The sequence below is a fragment of the Helicoverpa armigera genome, chromosome 1 (assembly GCF_030705265.1).
Source record: "Helicoverpa armigera isolate CAAS_96S chromosome 1, ASM3070526v1, whole genome shotgun sequence".
NCBI lineage: Eukaryota > Metazoa > Arthropoda > Insecta > Lepidoptera > Noctuidae > Helicoverpa > Helicoverpa armigera.
Window position 1 is genome coordinate 6381906 of NC_087120.1, and position 23665 is coordinate 6405570.

A 23665-nucleotide genomic window follows, 5' to 3' on the forward strand; every position below is an offset into this window, starting at 1 on the left:
TTTGTATCAAATTGAGTTTGAATTTCAAATTGCTGTTAATTTTTATACAATTTAGTCAAGTTATTAAATTCAATATCCCAATTTAAAGGTTCGAATCTAGGCAGGCAGTCGTCTTGATATTGCTTGCGCCGGTATTCATGGTTCATATGAATGAAGAGATATTCGTGAGTAAATCAGTACACATAATTCATTGACATACGAGCATGGTGGCGTATACGTGCTCTAGACCTTAGTTACCTTAATGCTTTATGGTCTGATACCCTACATCTATCATATGTAGCGTTCATTGAACTTTGCGATGTTAACACTATCTTATCAAAAAAAACTACCGAAAATCAAGAAAAAGTGAGATATTTAGTGTGTAAGTAATAATGGATTTAAGTTTACTTTTACTATTATCAGACAATGATGTAACGTGCGTAGGAGAGAGTGGCATATCTGTTACTCTAGTAGCTCTACTGAAATCTTTGTCAAAATGTTTGAAATCCCACATGCTCTGGTGATAAGAATAGTACTCGTTTGATAGAATTTTGAAGATAACAGCCGTCATCTGACGTCAGGGCGCTTGAAGTCATGAACTTGTTACCCTTGTGATGTGTCATCGATAAAAGGGATTTGAGACAACTTTTTTACAAAAAAACTTCACTCAACTTAAATGACTCTGTTATGCTGTAAGTAAATTGCAAGCACCGATGATAAAGTAGAACGGTTTAATATCATTTGTAAACCCATATGTACTTCTCCTTAATATCGTTCAGTAATTATCTCCTTAATATCGTTCAGTAATTAGCAAAGCGCTAAATATTTGCTATTAAATTATTATTAGCGAAACACTAAATATACCTATGCTATTAGCAAAACGCTAATTCCTGTAATAATCTATTTACGTACCTACATCGTAGAAATACCTATTCTCTCCCGCTTTGAAAAAAGGAGGTACCTACTTACTGTATGAAAAACGTGCACCTAAAGCTTTGGTTTCCTAGGAAAGCGGTGCCGTCATATAGCGGCCGTAATACAGCGGTGAAAGACGTCACCAGAACGTTGTCTATGTAAACAAAATGGGGCGGTTCCCTAGAGAGCGGTAACTGACACCGTAACTTCAAAAAGCGGTGCCGCCATTTGCATGACGGCCGTCTTGACGGTGTCAGATAGTTTGGTGAACGTTTTATTGATAGCGGTGAAGCTTTTTTAATACGTATTTGTGTTTTTTTTTTCGAAAAAACGTCAAAAATTAGTTACAACTCTTGGAGCAGCGAGGACGACGAAATTTTAATAGATTTCGTTCGTAACCACGAAGCAATAAATAATATAAAAAGTAAAGATTACAGAAAAAGTCAACTAAAACAGAATTGGTGTCGTGAAATTTGAGAAATATTAAATAAAACAGGTTAGTAAGTATGATACAACTAACAAAAAGTTTATGACGGTGTGTTAAAACGGCCGTGGAACTTTCCACATGTAATCACCGTAAAGACGACCGTCTATTTGCGCCCGTAATATGACGGCCGCTAAAAGACGGCACCGCTTTCCTAGGAAACCCAAGCTTAAGTACTTCTGATATTCATTTTGTTTACTATCTAACTAAAGTGAAGCTGTTTATTTTAGTTTTGTATATCTCTCGACCAAGACAAACTTTGTTTCAAAACTGGGATCTTTTGTTGGATAAAATATAAATCATTGTGTCAAACTCCAAAGTGACATTAACAAAAGGATGCTGTGGTTTAGTTGTAGGTAACCTAATATCTAAGTAATATCAGAATGTAAATAAATGTGTTAGAGTTTACTGTTTGTGTCTTTGTTTACTGCAATCCCAAAGGGCAGGGTTATATCTGTGTATCCAATCTGTTCGGTAATCAGTAAACCTATTTAGCCACTCCAAGCTATGATGTCACAAACGGATTTAATTCGACCATAAATTATTCATGTCAATGGCAACGCTATTTTTGAGCTCATTGTGGTAGATACGACTAAACCAGGCGCGTCCGGCACTCCTAGGTTATGCTCCATAGAATCAGCTGTAATCTCTGGACTATGAAGGGTAAAGCAACTAGCGGTACTCGCATTCTAATTAAGACATGAATGGGACATAGAATTTACTACCTACTAGCGTAATCCGGCCAATCAAAAACATATCTGATACGCAAAATGTTAGGGTAGCTGCCGAAAGTCCTAAATGAAAATGTATCGACACAGCTGTCATTAACTATATGGAAACTCCAGCCAGTCGATGCTGCTATTGGCATGCGTTAGTAAGAGCAAGTTCTGTGATCTCTTTAAAGCTTTTGAATGTGCTCGACGAGATGCAAACACTGCACCCAGCATCATTATTTGTTATTGTTTAGATATAAACGGTTGGCTGAAACGTTTCACGTACAACACCGATCTATTTTTGTTGAGTTTAGAATTCATGTAAAATGCATAATGTTTTCTAGTTTTACCGCAAGGTACGATTTCAGGGCCATTTTGTTAAATTAATCTTAATTGATTAGCACAGCAGCAGCTTAAAATGATACCGCTCAGCTAAAAACTCCGCGGTATACCGGTAGTGTTTGCGATGCAACATGTAACACAAATAGGGGAAATGAGAAAATGCATGTAGGTTGCTTAATTCTTATATTCGCGTAGGATTCCAGCAAGACAATTATAATGGCTATCTTTATACAATGTTTTGAGCCAATAAATAAACTTCGACATTAGACCCCTAATTTAAATTCTAGGACATCAACCGAAGTTTTATGATGACTATAACAATAGCCTCTATGTATGTACACGTTTCTCAAGTCGTGTTTGGAGATAGATATACCTACTTAGAATAATTCTGGCGTTCTCAGAAATCGACAACGATAAACATTCTTGAGTTAGCGTTCCGTCAAGCACGCACGCCTAGTGTTGCCTTGCCTACACTGTCGAATTTATTATTTAGTCTGAAGTGAAGCAGACATTTACCTATACATAATGTTCTATGTACCTACACTGCATAGATACTTAACAGTCTATCGAAAGAAAAAGAAACATTTGCCAATCTAGTTGATGTTGTTTATGTTAGTCGATTTGAGTATGTTTATGTTTCAATATTCACCGAAATAAGTAGATAGATGTTTACACGAATGTACGCAACACAGCCACCTTTGGCTCTTTTATTCTAGTAAGGAATCCAGGAAGTTTAATAGCTTTGAAATAACATAAAAATGTGATTGTACACGTGTTGCTTTATCATGTCTGCATCTTTTGTTTTAAATATCATTGCGATTTGCATAATTGATAAGAATATATTCTTTAAGGAAAGGAAGTAATCCTTTCCTATATTAGTCTTCATTTCACTAGTTTTTTTTTAAAGGTGGTCTCATCAGTCATAAGTTTAACGCGCTTTATACAAAATATTGGAAAAGATAAGAAAGGCTTCCAAGCTGAAAATGTCACCATGCACTTAAAACTTACGACTAACCTGCATGATTAATAGATTCTTTGAGAATAAGTAACTGAAGAAGTTTTGATATAGGTACCTAGGTACTAAAATGTATGTGAAACTAAGAGAAAATATTTATAAAAGATCTCGCTTTTCCCTAGAAATCAAACTTCTTCAAAAAGTCAGCTTGTTTTTGAATCAGTCTCAATAAGTCAATCATCACCTGCCTGTTGATCAATCAACGCTATATAAAAGTTTTTGAACACATTTCGTCGCTTAAAAAAGAAAAAACGACGAAATAGTTTAATACAAGAACCTACGCTTTCGTTGTTTTTCATTTCTTAATTGGTTTGAAACACTAAACCGCTTTATTTATCCGACTGATGCTCTTATAGAAACTGGCAAGTCTGAGTCGGGTTCGTGGACCCAGGATTATGTTCAATACGTAAGAAATATACCTTTACAAAAAGATTATAGTACTGAGGGATAAGCTTAACTTTTCCGATAGAAAACTCTGGCCTGGCTCCTATATAGCTCTGTATAGGTCTCTCGCGGCCATCGCAATACTATAATTATGTTATGAAGTACTTTCAACTTTCCAGATTTTTTCTCTGCTTATTTGTACTGTAAGTATTGCATCTTGTCAAACAGATTCTAAGTCTACGGAAAATGTATATTACACCATAGGGCGTTGATTTCTTATGTAAACATGGGAATTTCAACAAATGCGGCCATTCTCTCTTTTTTGTGCAGCTCCAAGGCACAGTAGAAGACCTCGATGCGTTCCAGAGTCCATGATCTTGACCTAGTATACTTAAGTTAAATGTCTTTGGTCTTTAGAATTCTAACCGAATACCTCAAAATATTAACTAGGTACCGTCATGTATTTACTTATACATAGACTGGTTGTTCCACGCTCTTAACGCAACTGGATAAAACATATCCCATGTTCAGCGTAGATAGTGTAGCTTCCTAACAGTGAAAGAATTACTCAAATCGGTTCAGTAGTTCCCAGCCTGTTCGATTCAAACAAACGAACAATCAAGTCTTTCCGCTTTATACATTAGTATACAGATGTTTAAACGAGATAAGTAGAGGCACCTAATAACCTCCCCCTTTTACATTTCATTTATGATTGAGAGATCTTTAGCAGTACAAAGACGCAATAAACAGCAATTGAAGAAGCTGTCATCTGAAAGGAGTTCGCAAACTGGAAAATTGTCTCGAGATCTTTCACATTTATACCGGACTTATTGGACAAAGGACACTGTTATTTTCCGTACCAAATCTTACGAAACAGTCGAATAGAAAACAAACCAGTCGCATATTACTTAGCATGGTGTTGTATTTTCGGTTTTCAGGGAAACTTTGACGTGCACGCACGAAGTCCTCACACACGGCTAACGCTCAACATTAGGAATATTGAAACCTAATACTGTTGTACCACAAAGGAAGTGAGCACAAAGGTGTTCTGTTCGCAACGTGACCAGTACTGCCATGCGGAACTAACACACGAAATGGCTCATAAACAAATAGACAGGAAAAAATATTTATATGGGTATTTTTGAAGTTCTAAAAGCAGCCCAAAACTAGATAGTGAGGTGTACCTAGTGACAAAAGACATAAAAGAAATATCGAGGGTAGAGCGAAGTGGAGGAAAACGATCAAAAAGGCTGACTCCACCCACCACCAAATGGAATATTCAGCAGAAACAGAAGAAGAATGAGTTCTTGGAGTTCCTTGATATTCTAGAAACCGTATATTGGAAAGCGCGTTTGTAGTTTGTCCACAAGACCGAAGGTAAAGACATGCAGACCTATAAATACCGGGAATCAATCGTATTGCGCTATCGTGGAAGAGCCTTTTCAAAGCTAACAGACAAACATTGTGTTGCTGGAGAGTTTGTTGCGTCCCTTCTTCCCAACAAAACACAAAGAAGTGAAGCGTTTTGGGGACTATTTTTAATTTTGATGTTAGTAAAGTGCCATTTTTTGCCTATTTTGAATTTACGTTATTGGATTTTCTCATTGCAGACTAAAAAGTTGTCCGGCAGTTGACCCGACAGTTAGCTTTTTTTAAAGAAAATCGTGATTTCAATCAAAGTTTTTAGTAGATCTGATACCGGCCAAATAGCTGATCGTTGTTATATGCGTTTATTACCATACTTATTTATGATCCCGAATAAGCTATCGGCCGACTTAATGTATGCAGTTTGCTTGTACTCTAAATACCAGCAGTTGAAAGGATCGAAATAAGTCTCCATGAATAGGAGACCACGTTTATAAAATTGTGTCGGACAGGACAGCTTACCTATCTGTATTTTTTTAAATTCCGTCAGTCTAAAGTCCCCTGTAACAGTCAGATACTGCTTCAGTAGTCAGATTTTCTGGTTTTTAGTTACAAGTGGTAACTGAAAACCAAAAAATCTGACTACTGAAGTAGTTTCAGCTGGATTTCTTTATTGTTTAGGCCTCTGTTGCTCGGTTTAAGTACTAGACTACAGCTAGCTGGGTCTCGCTGGTCTCCAGAGCCCTTTAAGGCAGAGGATCGCCGACAATGTTCTAATATTTGAACAAGACGAATCATAAAGCATTTGTTTCTATTTAAGGGTGGGTAGCACTAGTCATATCGCCAATTTGACCTATGGGCTGGCTATGGTATGGTTATGACCTTAAAGTTGAATGGCGCAACCCACCGTAAGTGTCTAACAATGAAAACCTTACTTACTTATTTGGTTTTTAAAGTAAATTACGAATGTAAAATACAAGGTTTACCTAATAATGGTGTGTAGGTAAGACTACTAGAAACGAAATTGATAACAAAGAGAATGAAGTTGTTACGACTTATAGGTACTGAATTTCAGCTTAAAGCAGGTACCTAACTCATAAATTAAAGTAGTCAAATATATGGTTCAAACATCTTGTTATTCAGTTAATTTAGTAGATACCAAAAATGTTATCATACTCTTAAAATAAGTTGGCTCATACCTACTTTTATTAAGAAAAAGAAGCGAAAGTTATAATCGAAAGCGAACTTCGGCAAAAGTTATCACAAATCTGCAGTAGTTAATGCATTCACCGTCGGTAGACCTGTGGTTGAGCAGTTGAACTTGTAACCCTATAATATCTAGCTAGGCTTAAATTCAAGTTCTTTGATTTGCATACCTAATATCTTTGCTATTAAAGCCTCTGAAGAAAGTTAAGTGTACTGGTTCTAAATGTATTAGGACATCGTAGGCATAAGATTTGTGTAAAATATTCATAAGAATGTAATCGCTAAGCGTTTTCGTGAACTTTCATTTGAGATTAGAGCTTTTATTACCCGCCGCTGAAACAGATGCTTTCGCAACAATAACATTTCGCGATCGCTCGCGGCCGCCGCTATGAATCTCACACTTATTTATAAAGCCATGGTAACAACGCTATTTATAAAACAACTGGCCACAAAACTTCGTAAACTTAATAATAATACAATACTTACAAACTGTGAGTGTCGGCCGGCGGCTGCGGGACGGTCAACAGGTCTTGGTGCAAGCACGCAACTTTACTTCGGAAACATTGGCATTTGGGGGGGCAGGTTTTGGAAGAAACTAAATTTAATAAGTTTAAAAGTATGAAGAAATTAAAAAAAATTAAGGGCCTCATTTTGGGGCGCGATGGGAAGTTAGACAAAGTGTTGCAAGTCGCGCGTACGGAATGCCGCTGCGAGAGCGCGCGGCGGGATGCGAGTGCACGCTGCAGAGTGGCGGCGCGAGTGCCGTCGCGCGCTCGCACGAGGCGGGATGCGGCCGGCACCCGGAGCGCCGCGCCTCGTCCCGCGGCGACCGACCACTCACGTGATGCGCTCTATCACCACAGGGACACAGGTTCATCTTGCTTATGCCTTAACTGTTCAGGAATATTTTCTTACCTGCCAGGACGGTAAAGCAAACCTGCTGTAGTCAGAGAAAATGTGGTTGATGATGCTAAGCAATTTCCAAATGGATAGCCTCTAAAAAATTACCTACCAGTTATGATAGGACTATGAGACAATATTTATTCTACTTTAAGCGAGTCTCACTTAAGTATAACTTCATCTGTTAAACGCTAAAGTTAGTTTCAAAAGAAGCTTTCTTTAAATCGTGTTTTTTTGCCGTTTCTTCATTTCCAAACTATGTATGTCTGTACCAAATTTCACACAAATCGGTTCAGTAGTTTAGGCGTGAAGGAAAGACAGTCAGACAGAGTTACTTTCACATTTATAATATTAGTTAGGATTAGGATAAACGACTCATAAATGCACACGTAGGTTCCTTCATAGGTACATACGGACAAGATACGCCCGAAATACATAGGTATACAATACAACCCTTCTTTGCAGACAGTCAGGTAGAAAACATTATAAGACTAAATAAATAAGTTCGAAGCGAGAAGAAACGGAAGAACGGTGTGTTTGTGTTGTACGCTTCTCAAAGGGATGTCAGGATAATCGGCGGGTCCCCTCAGGACCTAAAAGTTATCGCGCCACTCGAGTGCAAATTGCTCAAGGAACATGGTTAAGTGTGTCTGACACTTAGATTAACTACACCGCACTTTCTTCAACTTGGTAAAAGAAATAGGAGTCCCGATTTCCAATACCGCGAGTCGTCATGCGTCTAGTACCTAATTAAGTTTAAAATTGAACATTATGTTCTAAAACTGTTGTATGTAGGTGTATTCTATGCTAACGTCTCGGTCAACTACATTTTGATACACAGTCTGGACCAAGCACTAATCCTGTACTATCCTGTTTATGGACACTCTTGCATGTTCTTCTCTATGAGAACCACTCTTTGGAACCGTACCACTAACGACGTTTAGAAAGACTTACATCCCTAAGTCAATAAAAAAAAATGAGTTTAACGTTACAGTTATCGGCACGGATATTGAGCCCTGCGCAGAAGCGATTTACTGCCTTATTGCCTTACGCGTACGGGTGCGCAAAGCGATCCCCACTCTTCCGCCGAGAGCTCAATATCCGTGCCGGGAACTGTCCTGCGATTCTATAAAATTCGATCAACAACTCGCATTTCACTTCGATTCGTAATGTCATTTCATACTTTAGGGGAGGTAGGGGAGGGATGGGCACTTTTTCACATTTATTGCATAAAAAATTCAGATTTTACAGATAATCAACTTTTATTGTCATTTCTTATGTTTGGCTAGATAAAATCAAAGAGCTATCCTAAAAATTACAATCAGTTTCAACATTACGAGATATTTAAACGGTTTCAATAAAACCGTCGACACGTAAAAATTTTGTTTAGTCTGACATGCTTTAGTTGGTACTTACGTAGTGTTTAAAGTTACTTTTTGCTTTTTATAGGGTTTATCGTTTATAACATTTTGTCATAATAATTGCGTACTTTTTTGGGTCGGGGGTTTTTTTTAATTTATAATTTTATTTTATTTCATGGTTTTTTAAAGGAGCTCCTTAATTTTTCCTTCTTTTTATGATGGGTTCGCTATATGCGATCTCAGCCAAAGGAAGCTGTTTAACAATCCTCATGACAAACTGGCTCTGGGAGAATTGCACAGATTGAGAAACAATAAAGATGGACCTTTGTTGATCCAGGGTTATATATCATTCTAGGGTTTCATCCGCCACATCCCATTTCCAGCATTAGGTTCTCGTCAATTAGAAACATGAAGAAAACTAGTCAAGACAAATTAAACGAGCCCAAACTCGATGGGTTTACTAATAGGCAGTTCAGGGTTACGTCTCCTATCTTCGTGTCCTAACAGCAGACCAGCTCAGTGGTTCCAGAAGACATTAGTATTTCAAATTTTAGATCCCACATATGCTTGCAAGTAAACTGAGCGTGTGACATTCCTATCACACCTAACAAACGAGCTGATGACCTTGAAGACCTGAACCGATTTCCACCAAACATAGCTAAGAACACTCCCGAATGACATTCCTTTTAAACAAAAAAAACCGCATTACAATCGGATCATCCGTTTGGGAGCTACGATGCCACATACACACACACACACACACACAGACACGTCAAACTTATAACACCCCGTCGTTTTTGCGTCGAGGGTTAAAAAGAATGGTTTGCGACGGGAAATTCTTAAAGATTTAATATAACGAGCAATACAAGAGGTATCAAAAGGTTAAAAAATAAAATTAACAGCTGATAAATATGGAGTCCCTAGATCAAGTTGGCAACGGTACCTGAAACAAGATTCTATAAAGGATTTTTAGCGCAGATTTATAACCTCACAAATTTTCACTGAAGAAGAAGAACAAAAATTTACAAATTATACATTACATGGTATGTCCAAGCCTCCCTACCATAGGGAGCATTGGACACTTTTGACTTAGTTTATAAAAAAAAAATCGGTAAAAAAACTTAACTAAAACGGTTTTATCTTATGTGCACTGAAAACTAGAAAATAAAAAATAGTTACTTACCTGTCAACCTACGGTGGTCCCGGTCATATTAGACTAAAATAAAAACGTGGGGCCCATAAACTATTGCTGTAGTACCTCTTCTAGAGGTATAATAGGTGTGGATTGCATCGACTTACTATAATCGTAACTGGAGATTTTGACAATCAATCATTAATAATAGAAAATACACATACCTTTCATTAGTTTTCTCTTTATAACGATCCGAAACCGCAACAAAATATTTAAGTACTTTTACGAGTGTTTGTTCTTGACAACTCACAGAAATGACAGAAAGTCTATGGATGAACACCGTTACCAGTCGGTAACGTAAACTACCCAATAAAAAAAAACTATGATCAAATCAGAATAAAAGGACCCCCTTTATTCTGATTTCATCATGTCTCCCAACTGCCCATCTCTCCCTACCTCCCTATAGATAGACAGATTTTGGCAGATCTGTCAAAATCTCGACTTTAATTTAGTTCAACTTGTCAACACGCTCGATAGTGAAGCGCTAGTGTAGTTTGACAATGTCAATCACGAAACTTTAAGGTAGAATTCCGTGGGTCGCGATTGTCGCAGCCGCGCGCGACAAAAGTCAACCTATGAAAATGTATGGCACCGCTGCCGAGGGCCGCGACAGTCGCGCGCGGACGACGAATTTCGTGAGCCGCTCGCGGCCGTACGCTTCTCAACATGGTCTAGCGCTTAATAACATCTATAGAATTTTAGTAAAACCAGAATTAAATTGTTGACAATGCCGCGAGCAGCTTACGAAATTCGTCGGCCGCGCGCGACTGTCACGGGCCTCGGCAACGGTGCCATACATTTTCATAGGTTGACTATTGTCGCGTCCACGGAATTCCACCTTTAGATCGAAGTCGAAGTGAGAGTGATGTCGAAGTGAGTTGTGATATTTTATAGAATCGACATGCTGTATGTTAGTATGAGAGTACTCGTATACTGCAGACTGACACACTACAGATTGACCCTATGACTGGCAATTTTTGGACCCCTTACCTTTATGACCCCAAACCAACTACCGGCCTACTAAGAGTTTGAGGTTTGAGTGGGAGCTCTTACTCTAAATAATTGTATTGTTTTCTACCCACAGTGCATCGAGGAACAAGGCCATGTATGTGGTGACCGTTAGTTGTTGCAGCCTTAAAGGATCTATAGTAGAAGAAAACAACAAAATTCTATTCGTATAAAGAATCTTATGTAAAAGCTTATATATATTATGTAGGTATGTGAACGTATTTTGAGTAACGTGAGTACAGTTGTAAAATGAAGTTATTTTGTCGTATTTCAATAAGCCGGAGAGATGGCGCGGTACTTACAAACTGTTGCGACGCAGCACTCGCGCAACTAACTTTATGTGCTGTTATTTGCGAATCTCGCTTATGAAACTTAATTAAACTAGAATTTTATTTATTTGATCCATATTCATTTGCTGAAGCTAGGATAAGTAGCTGGGAAAAGTTTATGTAGCGCGACTGGGAGTTTCATGATATAGTTTCACGAATATGAACAGCCGTATGCCACTGTAAACAAATTATCTCCCTTAATAAAACTTTCCTTATTAAAATACTTCATTACAGTTACATCACGGTTGTGTAATAAGTCCCTCTTTACACGATGACGAGGCATCACAGAAGTACAGCCAGCAACAACGAAAGACGATTGCATCTCTTTATAAATAAGTAAGTAGGTACTTTGTAAAGATTTTTTTAAGCTATACGAAGCCTCTATCGTGACCGCTTTTGACCTGGATATATTTTCTGGACACACGCTAAATTTGAAAAAACCTGATATAAACCATCGACCAACCATGTACTTTCAACTACGTACGAATATATGTTAATGATCTAAACAAAATTTGTTTAAAATCAAGCTTTTCGTTTAGCAGCCTGGAGCTAAATTCTTGCTTTCACTATTAAGGCTATAAGCATTAGAAGATTGGTTCTACCTGCATTTATGGACCTCCACTATTAAGATATGGCCCATAAAATTTAGTAATTCTTACTTAAATGAAACTATAGGATTTGCAAAAAAATTATTTTGTGATCGAAAACATGTCGAGAAAGTAAATCCATTTATAACTATGTAGGTACGATTTAATAAGTGTGATATTCATACACGTAGAGTGATTTTACAACATTAAAAAAACTGTGCCGATTCTCTCTCGTGCCGATTTTTCCGAAGGTACGTACAATGCCCACAGAATATTCCGGAACCCTAGTAAGAGCCGTCTCCTCTTATCACCACTTTGTACCTACACGTATCCCAAGACGGGACGTCGACCTATCCCAAGGCGAGACGCCGACACAGGATATTTTTAAGTTATTCTCTCAGGATTTGGGTGAAAGAAATGGAGTGAAACATTTTATGTTCAAGCTATTTTCGAATTCTATGGTATGACCTACCATTGTATACGTGTGTTTGAGTCTTTTTATTTGTTTTACTGCAAGTAGTGGGTACCTACTATATGTATTTCTTTAAAGTTTCGATAGGTAACAAAGAATACTATTTTGAGAATGTTATGACTTATTGTTAGGTCTCTTATCTGACTACGTACCTACACACACAGGCTGTTAGATGCAAGGACATCTAGGTGGGACTATACTGAAGACAATGCATGTGCGGTGCTGCACCACAAATCATACGGCACCTTGCGAATGACCTAAAATTGCCGCCACTGTTAAAGCTGCGTGTGTGCAAAAATTTTACATTGATTCCCATCGACTCGGCAAGAAGAAGATTGTTAGGGACTGGTTTGTGTGAATTTACAGTTTTAGGAACTTTAGGACGAGGAGTTTTAGGACATCCATACCATCCAAACTAAGCAGCATGTGGTAGTTGAGTATTCTGCAACCAGCAGAATTCCTAATCTGAAAAAGGCTGGTCTGCCGGCGTAGTGGGCATCGCACTCGCGCACGGAGGTTTCTGTTAAAATGTCAGGTTTTTGGATGGGTTCAGTTTTGTATTGGTTTACTATGGAATAAAACGTAAAAGCCCATTGCAAAAGTGGTGGTAAAAATTACGATTTTACCACCACTTTATATGTAGGCAGTCGATTCTTGTACTCACTGTAAGCACTTTTACTCAGCTGCATCCGGTTAGACTGGAAGCCGACCCCAACATGGTTGGGAAAAAGGCTCGGCGGATGATGATATGTATATGTATATGTGTGTGTGTGTATTGTAATAGAATGTACAAATACCTCAAAATTACACTTATTTCAAAAGTAGAAATAAAACAATAAGAATAGCAGCGGCAAACTTACTAAAATTAAAAAATTCTCGGACGAATATCCGAACTATTTTTATTCTCTGTGGTATTATGAGTCACTGTCAAAGTGAAGTAACGAGTAGTGAGCTGTCAAAATCTGTCAAACTTGCGTGGTGTAGTAGTTGCTTTGGTTGATGTAATACTTAAATAATTAGTAATAAAGAGTGTACAGTGTGCGTAGCGGCATGTACATGCATGATGCAAAATACCATAGCATTCGTAACTATCACTGCACCACAAGCGATCGGCCGCAATAAATGCGTATCTGGTAACATAATCGTGGATAAACAACGTTTTGAAATCACAAGTGACGTGAATACTCGTGCGATGGTGTCTTGAGATTAGTAAACGGAATTTCCCGGACAGTTAACTAGTTATTGACTGTCAACAATGGCAGGATCCACTCTGCCCGAAAGGGTTGCTCAGATATATTACACATACGGCTTATTTTGTTCATCGTATCCAATAACAGCAATCACATTAGCATTATCTGTTTTGTTACTGTGTTGGTGAGTGGTAATCTTCATTCAACCATTAATTATTACACTATTTCGCATCAAATAATAATGAATCAGTTACATACATAGTTATTTACCTCTCTGTTGGTTAGAGTTTTACTAAATTACTCATAATCTTATTGGAGGCTTTGACTTTTTCCAGCTATCCTCTGTTAAATGTACCTCTGCCGGGAAACATACCAACAGTGGTGACATTACCACTTCAAGGTGACGTCTATGACTTCACGAACCCCGATTGCACTCAAAACAAATGTGGTCAAGGTAAGTAGACAATATCAAAAGATGGAACAAAGTACTTAAGTATATAGAGTCTTAAGTTAACCTTGATGCAAATCATTCTCATATTAATTATGTAAACTTTTCACAGACAGGTCGTCATACTTGGATATCCTGTATAATGAGACGCAGAAACTTCCTTATATTTGGGCAAAGGACAAACCTCTTCTATATGTGCAACAGATCATTATGAAAATTGGTAATTAATTAATAATATATTTTATATATATTAGATTTTTTGTAAATTATGTTAGTTAATTTTAATAATAAAAATCATAATGATAAAAAATGAGAATAATTGACACACCAATATTATGAAAGTGAAAATTTCTATTTTTGTTATGTTGTAATGCATAAAGTAAAAAAAATATTCTGATGATACCTTACTGGGCATAATACCGTTTTACATAAGAATATATACTGAAAATAATTATTCCATAATTCACAAGTTAAAAGCGTGAGAGGAAATATTATGAAATTAAATAGAATATAAAACGCCACACAAATATGATGTTTTGAAGGAAAATACTGTTTTATGTAATGGTAATAAAACACTGTGGTGATAAAAAAATGTTCAAATGATCATTCAGAACCTAATATTATTTGCTGTAATCTACAGTGAAACTTATAGCCTGATATATTGACAGAACTTCTTATAACCAGACTTAAAGTCAGATCTTGGACAGTGGCTTGCCAAATATGATCTCTTTGACAAATAGAAAGAAAAAAAAACAGAGAATAAGTTTATAATATGATTTAAATCCAATTGTTATGAAATTTTGAAAAAAATATGAAACCATTACATTCAGTGATGTTTTAAATTATAATTTTAACTGAAGCAATAGAGTATTTTTGTGTCATAAAAAACAAAAATGAATATCATTAAAGCTAAATTGACAGCCTTCATATTTTTTGATCCAGGTTGGTTTAATGAAACTGCTTATATTTTTTACAATTGTATTATTATTTTCTGTAATAAAAAATATACATATGGTAAATTCATAATTTCCGCAGGTGTCTCACCATGGAACAACAATTTAAAGATGTGGGATGCCTTCAGAGCACCCTTGCAAGAAGTATTTCGTTTGCTGGAGACTATAAGGAACCATGAGGATCCAGAAACGTGAGTATTTCACTTAAAAATATAAAAATTTTATTCTGTAAAAATCATTGTAGAGTCTTCAATATTAACTCTACATAATCAAAGCACGATACGTAATATTGCGCAATTTAATTGACCTATCGATCTATTACTAGAGATAGGAATTTTACATCTATAGACTTATACTTGTATGTATACATCAAAAATCTATCTGTATTAGGCAAATTAATGGATAGATAGAATATGGGAACGGCTGTAAGAGGGGAGACGGGATAGTAAGATCTAACAATGTATCACTAGTCTTGCTAGCGAATAGTAGGATGTTATATAAATGCGACGGTAACTTTGTGATGTGGTTGATTGGTACTCCTTGCCTCCTTGCAGCAATAGGTAAATTGTCGTAAGAGGACAATGCATATTTTTTATTGTCCTTTAATAGAAAGTCAGGGACAAGTTCATGTTGATATTTACAATATACTGTTATAAGTTGCTGTGCGCCGTGCCTCAGATTCGATTCCTAGGTCAGACTGAAAGCCTGATGCTATAAAATTATGATGATAATGCCAAAAAAAGTGTGCGAAATCTTTTCTGATATACCTATGTAACATTTTGCGAAAGTATAATTCATGTTAAATATGCCAAAAATATTTATGCGATAAGATAGGGAACCAGTTACATAACCTGACTGCTATGATTTTGTACCTGCTATAATATTATTGCATATCTATTATCTATGTTTACTACTAATGCATAATTTATAAATGCGAAAGTAACACAGTCTGTCTGTGCTTGTGCAGCTTTCACGCCAAAACTATTGAACAAATAGGTACTCAGGTAGCTTATAGCCTGAAGAAGGATAGAGGGTACTTTCTATCCTAGTGCGGAAACAAGTTATCCCGGACAGCGGGTGAAACCGGGACAGCTACTATCTTAAAACTAATATTTTAAAGCTGAAGCATATGTTTGTTTTATAAAATAAGTTTATACTTAAGTTACTTTTCAAAAATAATTTCATGCAGAGAGAAATAATTTCATGGATAATGCAGAGAGAAACCGCTGGCAGAAGCTTTTGTCGAAATAAAGTCTTTGCCTGTGTCCTTCATAACTGCTGATTTGCGGAAGCTATGCTATTTATTGCCTTATGTCATTGAGTAAGAGTCATAAACTATGTTGGGGTCACCCTCCAGTCTAACCAGATCCATCTGAGTACCTATCAATGTTTCACATGGAGCGATTACTTACCTCCCCCACCACCTAGTTACCAGGCAACCCAATACTCCTTGAGACAGGTAGTCAGACTTTCTGGCTTCTGTCTACCCATAGCGATTACTAAAGGGGTTTCACCAGTTTATCGTGCTTTCCAAACTCGGAAGAACTCGTTATGATGACATGAGCCCATCCATGGACCAATTGCGCTTCAGAGCTGCTAATATAAACTTGTTGGGAAAGCGCAAAGTCATCTGTACTGTGAACAACACGAGGCGTTTCTATTTTGTGAGAGCAATCAGCATTTAATTGAGTTTCGCTAAGTGGGAGAATGCTATAAAGTATGTTATTAATAGTTATTACTATGAATTAAATAGAGTTTTATGTATTTTTTTGCAAACAAAAGCGAATTTTTCCTATTGTAGGATCATGTGTCGCGGTTTCACATACACCTGAATGTGTGTTTCATGACATTTTTATTGTTACGTTGCATGTTGTATAATGTTTCGCGATTTCACCCACTATCAGTTTTCCGTCTGTTCTAACCAGCGATAATGAATCGGTGAATCATGATATCAAAATAGTCTAAGATTTTACGTACCTAACCTAATTATACAGGTGTTTACGAATGACTCAATTTTGCCATTCCGACGCTCCATAGCGTTATCTTTGCTGTCAATGTTCCGCCAAATGGTTTAAACACGTTATCAAACTTTTCTGGGATCTTTTATCAATATTACCAAAATTAAATATGAGATAATACATGTACATAATTATTGGGTTTGTAAATATCAATATGGATTTTAAACTGGCTGTCCTTCCATCTCTAAGACTCTGTATAGCTGGCTCTTATCATTACTTATTGTCATCTTGCTGTGGTAATTGTGTGGAATATTTAAATATATGTTATTAAAAAATTTGATTGATTGACCAATCTGCATTGAGCAAGCGTGGTGATTATCCTTCTCTGTGAGAGAAGGTCAGTGTCCAGCAGTACGACGATAAAAAGCCTGATGATGATGAATCATCATCCTCCGAGCCTTTTTCCCAACCATTTTGGGGTCGGCTTCCAGACTAACCGGATTCAGCTGAGTACCAATACTTTACAAGAAGCGACTGCCTATCTGATCTCCTGAACCCAGTTACCCGGGCAACCCGATACCCCTTGGCTAGACCGGCGTCAGACTTACTGGCTTCTGACTGCCCGTAACGACTGCCAAGCATGTTCAATGCAAAAAGCATGATGATGATGAAGTAATATGTTTTATTTCAGAAAGAGCACCCTACTCCAGCATTGCTATCAGATCGGCGGTATCAAGCGCCGGGATAGCAAGGCCAGTACTGAGCGCGTCCTGCCTGAGTACAGCTGTCTACTGCTATCGCCTGCCAACTTGTGGCAGCAGAACCTACAGTCTTTCTCACTTGACGCCAATATCATCAACACAGTTTATAACTACCAGGTAAATTGTTGTCATAACGCGATGTCGCATCGATGATAAAATCGTCTTGCAGTGGAGACCTTTCAAAAAATAATTGAATTAAGTAACGCACATTCTTTGGGTGGGTAACGATCCATTTCATTGTCACGGAGCTAGCTACCCGAAGTCGCTCGCACTCGTGAGGCTATCAAATTTTGGGTTGGATAGCCAAAGAGGAAAAATTGTTCCCATAAATAGAACTTCACTGTCCATCTGTCTTTCAACAGCCTGTAGCTGATGCTCGACTTTAGTTAGACAACTGGTAGTTTTCACAGATGAATTATTATTGCCATTATAACAAATACTGAAAACTAGAAAAAAATATGTACGTAAGGGGGCTCCTTACAACAAGCCTAGTGCGCGAGTCGTATTCGCACTCAGCCGGGTTTCTTTAAGATCTAAACAGACTTGTTGTAGAAGGGAATAATAAAGTCTAGTCTGCATATAGAGAAAACCTATCGAAACCATGTATCAACAGGTGTTATATAAACCAACTAGCTTTCGCCAGCGGCTTCGCCCGCGTGGTGTGTTGATAAAAAGTAGCCTAAGTGTTAATCCAGGGTATCTCCTATCTACATACCAAATTTCAATCAAATCGGTCCAGCCGTTTTTGCGTGATTGAATAACAAACATACATCCATACATTTTCACAAACTTTCACATTTATAATACAAGTAGGATAAAAAATTTGAATCTGAAAAATGTGTTCTATTTTAGAATCTCCAAAAAGCCAAAGCGAGCATAGCAGAAATGGCGTTTGGTATGCAACTAAGAGAGACTGGTATCAAAAGGTATCCGTTGAGAGCTCGACCCCGAGTCCTGCAGTATGCCGTCACTATATTCTACCAACAGCCAGACCAAAGGTATTATATATATTGATGTTATCTTCTTCCTTTTTCCGAGCCTTTTCCAACCATGTTGGGGTCGGCTTCCCGTATGACCGGATGTAGCTGTGTACCAGTTTTACAAGGAGCGACTGCCCTATCTGACCTCCTCAACCCAGTTACCCGGGCAACCCAATTCCCCTTGGACTGGTGTCAGGCTTATTAGTTACTGCCTACCCGTAACGACTGCCAAGGATGTTCAATGTCAGTAATTGATGTTATCTATGCTAATATGTATATGAATGTTTGTTTGTACATAAAAAGCTCCAAAACTACTGAACTGATTTGAAAATGCTTTCACTCTTAGAAAACTACATTGTTCCCGAGTAACATAGGCTATATTTTGTCCAGGTATAGACAAAAGTTCTCCCTGAACACGGATAAAACCGCGGGAGAACAGCTAGCTATTGTATAAAATACAAGAAACGCTTTCGTTTATCATAATAATAAATGATGATCGTGTGCCACGTTTATCGATAATTTAGGGATAATTATATAGTGCCTTTTCAGAAAAGATATAAAGTAGATAATAACTCATTAGATTATCGATAGCACAGTACTGATTTTTATATTTGTTTACATCAAAAGAATATGTTTTACATACTCAGCACCTATCTAGAAACTATGAAATATGTATAACCCTCTGACCTTTCGAGATAATAATAGTTTTAGACGATACACAATAGAGTGGCCAAGTGGTTGATTGACAAAGATAAGCAGTAATAAGATAAGAGGTATGATTTTAACTTATTTGTATGATATTTCAGATTTATCCAATCGCTAATGAGAAAGCTGAAGGAAATGTACCCGCTTTACCAAGAGGCCCCATATACCCACATCAACGAATTCACTCTAGTATATTACCCAGGACAATTCAACTATAGAGAACTAGTCCCTCTAACTATTACATTTGTGGGACTATTTCTATACGTATATTTTTCTGTTCGCAAAATAGAATTTATAAGGTCAAAATTAGGTCTGGCTGCTTGTTCAGTACTCACTATAGGTGGCAGTCTTGCAATGTCTATGGGAATTTGTCTATATTTTGGATTCTCCTTGAGCTTACAAGGTAAGGAGATTTTCCCTTACCTAGTGATTATCGTAGGACTGGAAAACGTTCTTGTTCTCACGAAGAGCGTTACATCGACTGACTCGCGACTCGACGTCAAGATCCGCCTGGCGCAGGGCCTCAGCAAGGAAGGCTGGTCCATCACCAAGAACTTACTCACAGAGATCACAATACTCACCGTCAGCTTCTTCACCTTCGTACCATTCATCCAGGAGTTCTCAATATTCATGATAGTTAGTTTAATATCAGACTATTTCATTCAAATGGCATTCTTCGCCACAATACTAGGAGTCGATGTACGACGCATGGAATATTTCCAAGACCAAAATAACAAGTTACACCTCAAAGAGTATTTTAATGCTAATAACGCGCTGAACTGGAGGTTCAGTAAGAATTATGTAGAAGAGAACAGTTTTTCACCTCAAAGAATGACGAAATCGAAATCGCATCCACGGCTGAACGGTTTGGCGCACAACACTCCCACGGATGTCGTGGCGAAGAGGAACTCCAGCCCGGGTCACCAGGACCACAGAGTGCCGAAGCGCATCCGCCTCGTCAACATGTGGGCGCGGACGCGCTTCTTCCAACGAGCCTTCATGGTCTGGATGCTGGTTTGGATATCTATGATAGTCTACAACTCTGGGGTCGTAGATTACTTTATAAGCAATATAGAGAAAACTGACGCTGAGGTGAACAGAAAGAATTACGAAAAACACGAACCAAAACACTCAACGTTTGTATTTTATAACAACAGCGATAGAAATCAACTGGTGTTCCCGCCGCTGATAGATATTGACGCTGAAAAGACGGTAGTCGATGCAAATGATACTATTATGCTAAAACATTCACCACACTCGCGGCCTTGGTCCAGGTGAGACAATTTTTAGTATACGTTAACGTTTACATGAATAAAAGCTGAATAATGAATGGAGAGGAAACTGCTTTAAATATTGCCCGTGTAACTTGTTGTGCGACTTCTAACCCATATAACCATTTTTGCGAACATAACGTAACCGTTTCGACACTTAGTGTCGACACTGATCTATCTCGAAACATAATCTCGTCGACGTTCCGTGTTAGCGCCGTCGCTGCAACTAAAAATGGGGAAGATCTCGACACAATAAACAAGTAACATTTGGTTTCTAATTTACGTCGCCGTGTCGTAACATTGTTACCATATTTTAACCAGAGTTCGCACTAATCATTCAATCATTCATTCGTTCGATCAATTTCGTTGGCTCGTGCGTGAGTGAAACGACGAAATAATACAAAATACAAGAAATCCCAAAATGATGGTTGAAGTATGATAATGATAATGAAGTAAACAAAGTTTTAGTTTTCATTATATGGTTTATAATGCTCAAATCTTATTGGGAAAAAAAGTTTACTGTGTAATTTCGTTGAATATGTTGATATTTCCAACGCGCCACCGTAATATCATGTTTTAATAATTCTGGCCAAAGAAAAACTTTTGTTAAAATGAAGTAAAAATATAAAATGCTGCACATCTAGTGCTCAAAAGCTTCCATTTAAATACAATATCCAATATTTTAATCCTAATACAAATTATTTTAGCAAGATTTACTCATAAAATTGATAAATAATGAACTATGAAAAAACATTTTTGATGTTTGTTATGAAAAATATGCTCGTCGCAACTAGTCACAAAGTTACGATAATGTGTCGACACGTGTCGACATGTTACGGTAAATTGTTACAAAATTACTAGATTTTTAAGATGGTTTCTCTTAATATTTGGTTACAGAGTTTTCCAAAGTTTTTATCAAGTCAAGATGCCTTTTTGCATTGTTCATCAGAATTAATATCGCTTGTGCCGAGTTCTTGGGTTAAAGACGAAGACGTCTTGTTTTGGCCGAGAAAAAGAAAAAACTGCGATTTGGAGCTCGAAAGTTGAAACTTTGGCACTAGGGACGATACCACTAAGCTCCTCGGTACGAAATTCCGTACTGTTTTCCTGTAAATGGCCTAGAAAAGAATAAGTTTTAAGTTCAATAAAATGGGTATCCGTCAATTTGCCCTACCAACAATGCAACATCATGAAAACAATATTATTATAAGAAAAAAAACTTGTGTACGAGTACAATTAGGTACTTGAGATATTTTGGGACGTACTTATTTCTTTAACTCTTCTGTAAAAAGTTGAAGTCCATCGGAATTTACGTAAGGTTTTTGGTTGTTTACTCATTTTAAATTTCATTAAATGGTTGATAACGGCAGAAAACATAGACAGTTTGAGAATAACTGGCTCTCGTCATGTTTTATATATGCAATCTAGTGTTAAAGTGTTCTGGAACATCGACTACACCATGTTACTACCCAGTTACAACACAATTGTGTCAACATTGCACACTGGTTACAAACCAAACGCAAAGTTTCTAAAATGTGTCGTTACAAATTAAGCTGTAAAGTATCGAAACAGCGACCACACAAAGTTACTGAATCCAGTTTCCGTCACATTTTTACTGAACCGTTACAACACATAAAAGCTAATCCCTACACAGTCACGTTGTGTCGTACCTGTTACGAAACTGTTGCGACTTGTTACATCTTTATCATATCTGCGACCAAAAATGGTTGTATGGGAACCTTCTTCCATTCTGCTGTATCTGATGAAGCCTTTTCTCCTCATGTTTTGCTCCAAAGCTCAGTTTTCTCTTGCCAGTGCCCTCTAGAAAACAAAAACGTTCTTGACAAATTCTAAATATGAAATTCAAATTATCTCCAGTACTCAATTCCTTCTAAAAAACAAAAGTGTTCTTGACAAGTTCTAAATATGAATTTCAGATTGTCATCCCACCACTGGTCGGCGATACTGTCTCACTACAACGAGTCGGTGGCGGGGCGCCACGTGGCGGTGTTGCCACCCCTGCTGCTGAGCCAACGCGTGGCGCCCGAGCTCGCGGCAGGGGTGCGCAACCCTGACGAGCGCGACCCGCCGCCGCTGCGATGGCAGGCCCTGGCGGCCGCGCTTGATCCCATTGATATGATGCCAGGTAATGTTCCTGACTAACTAAAGGTGCATGTAGCTGGAGCAAGTTAACATACGCAAGTGATAAGAGCACAAGGGTGGGTATTTTGCTTGGGCACATGCGCGAGTCGCACGTTTTAGAAATTCATGTAATCGTAACCTGCGTATGTACAACATGCGCAAGCTACTTGCACCGTGTAGATGCACCCAGTGGCGCCAAGTTAACACACTTAAAAATTATATTCTACTTTAGAAAAGTCTTAGCGAAAACCCCTACTTATAAAGTTATCAAAAATAAGTCTCTACTACTACGCAATTTGGATAAACTACTTTTATGGGCAGATTAAGGCTGCCCCTGACCATGATCGCTGTAAAGGACGTCGGGATTAAATAATATTAATATAACTGCGCTAAAATCCGTAAAAGTAGTTTTATTTAAATGTCTAATATTCGCGTAAATGCAAGAAATCAACATGTTAACCAGCTGAATAAAATTGTTTTTACAATTTGGCATTACTTGTATCGGGCTAATGTCAACATCATATCTCCCGTAAGCAAACAGCAGATAGATAAATTATTGGAAATTGCCGTATGTTGAATTGATATTCGATGCCAAGTTTAATGGCTGTGATCATGTATTGTGACTCTGGAACACAAAGGGGAAGAACTTGTATAGTTTTATGTAAAATGTCCGATACTACATTCCGCTTCAACCTCAGAAGGTTCGTTGCGATAGAAAGCCTCCTCTTTCTAGTCGGTAAAAAGTGCTCCATGTACTCCAATTAACCATTACGTGATATATCCTATTTGCTAGGTCATTCAGTCGTGAAAATATTAGTTAATTTGTTTAATACACAATTCGTTTATTTATTTTTTTGCTGGTCATGCGCCTGATCTCTATCCGGTCGAGTCGGATTACCGTCCCATCGGGCTATAAGAGTGAAGGAATAGTCAGTGCACCTGTGTCTGCGCAACTGATGTGTCGTGCACTCTTATATGTCCTGCACAGCTGACTGATCTCCTTAT

At 37.7% G+C, this 23665-nt stretch overlaps 2 protein-coding genes across 3 annotated transcripts in view; one reads left to right on the plus strand and one right to left on the minus strand.

Annotated features, from left to right (window-relative positions):
• LOC110377821 (peroxidasin) overlaps positions 1-7202 on the minus strand; it is a 42761-nt gene extending 35559 nt beyond the window's left edge. Inside the window, exon 1 of the mRNA XM_049852379.2 lies at positions 6890-7202. Within this exon, the coding sequence (XP_049708336.2) occupies positions 6890-7053 (164 nt within the window). The 5' untranslated portion in view covers positions 7054-7202. The remainder of the gene's footprint in view (positions 1-6889) is intronic.
• A 5995-nt stretch (positions 7203-13197) lies between these two features.
• LOC110383314 (sterol regulatory element-binding protein cleavage-activating protein) overlaps positions 13198-23665 on the plus strand; it is a 29562-nt gene continuing 19094 nt past the window's right edge. For both annotated transcript variants that reach the window (XM_049839129.2, XM_064043668.1), the window contains exons 1-8: positions 13198-13626; positions 13778-13896; positions 14003-14110; positions 14926-15034; positions 17493-17679; positions 18415-18560; positions 19349-20521; positions 22456-22664. In XM_049839129.2, the coding sequence (XP_049695086.2) occupies positions 13508-13626; positions 13778-13896; positions 14003-14110; positions 14926-15034; positions 17493-17679; positions 18415-18560; positions 19349-20521; positions 22456-22664 (2170 nt within the window). In that variant the 5' untranslated portion in view covers positions 13198-13507. The remainder of the gene's footprint in view (positions 13627-13777; positions 13897-14002; positions 14111-14925; positions 15035-17492; positions 17680-18414; positions 18561-19348; positions 20522-22455; positions 22665-23665) is intronic.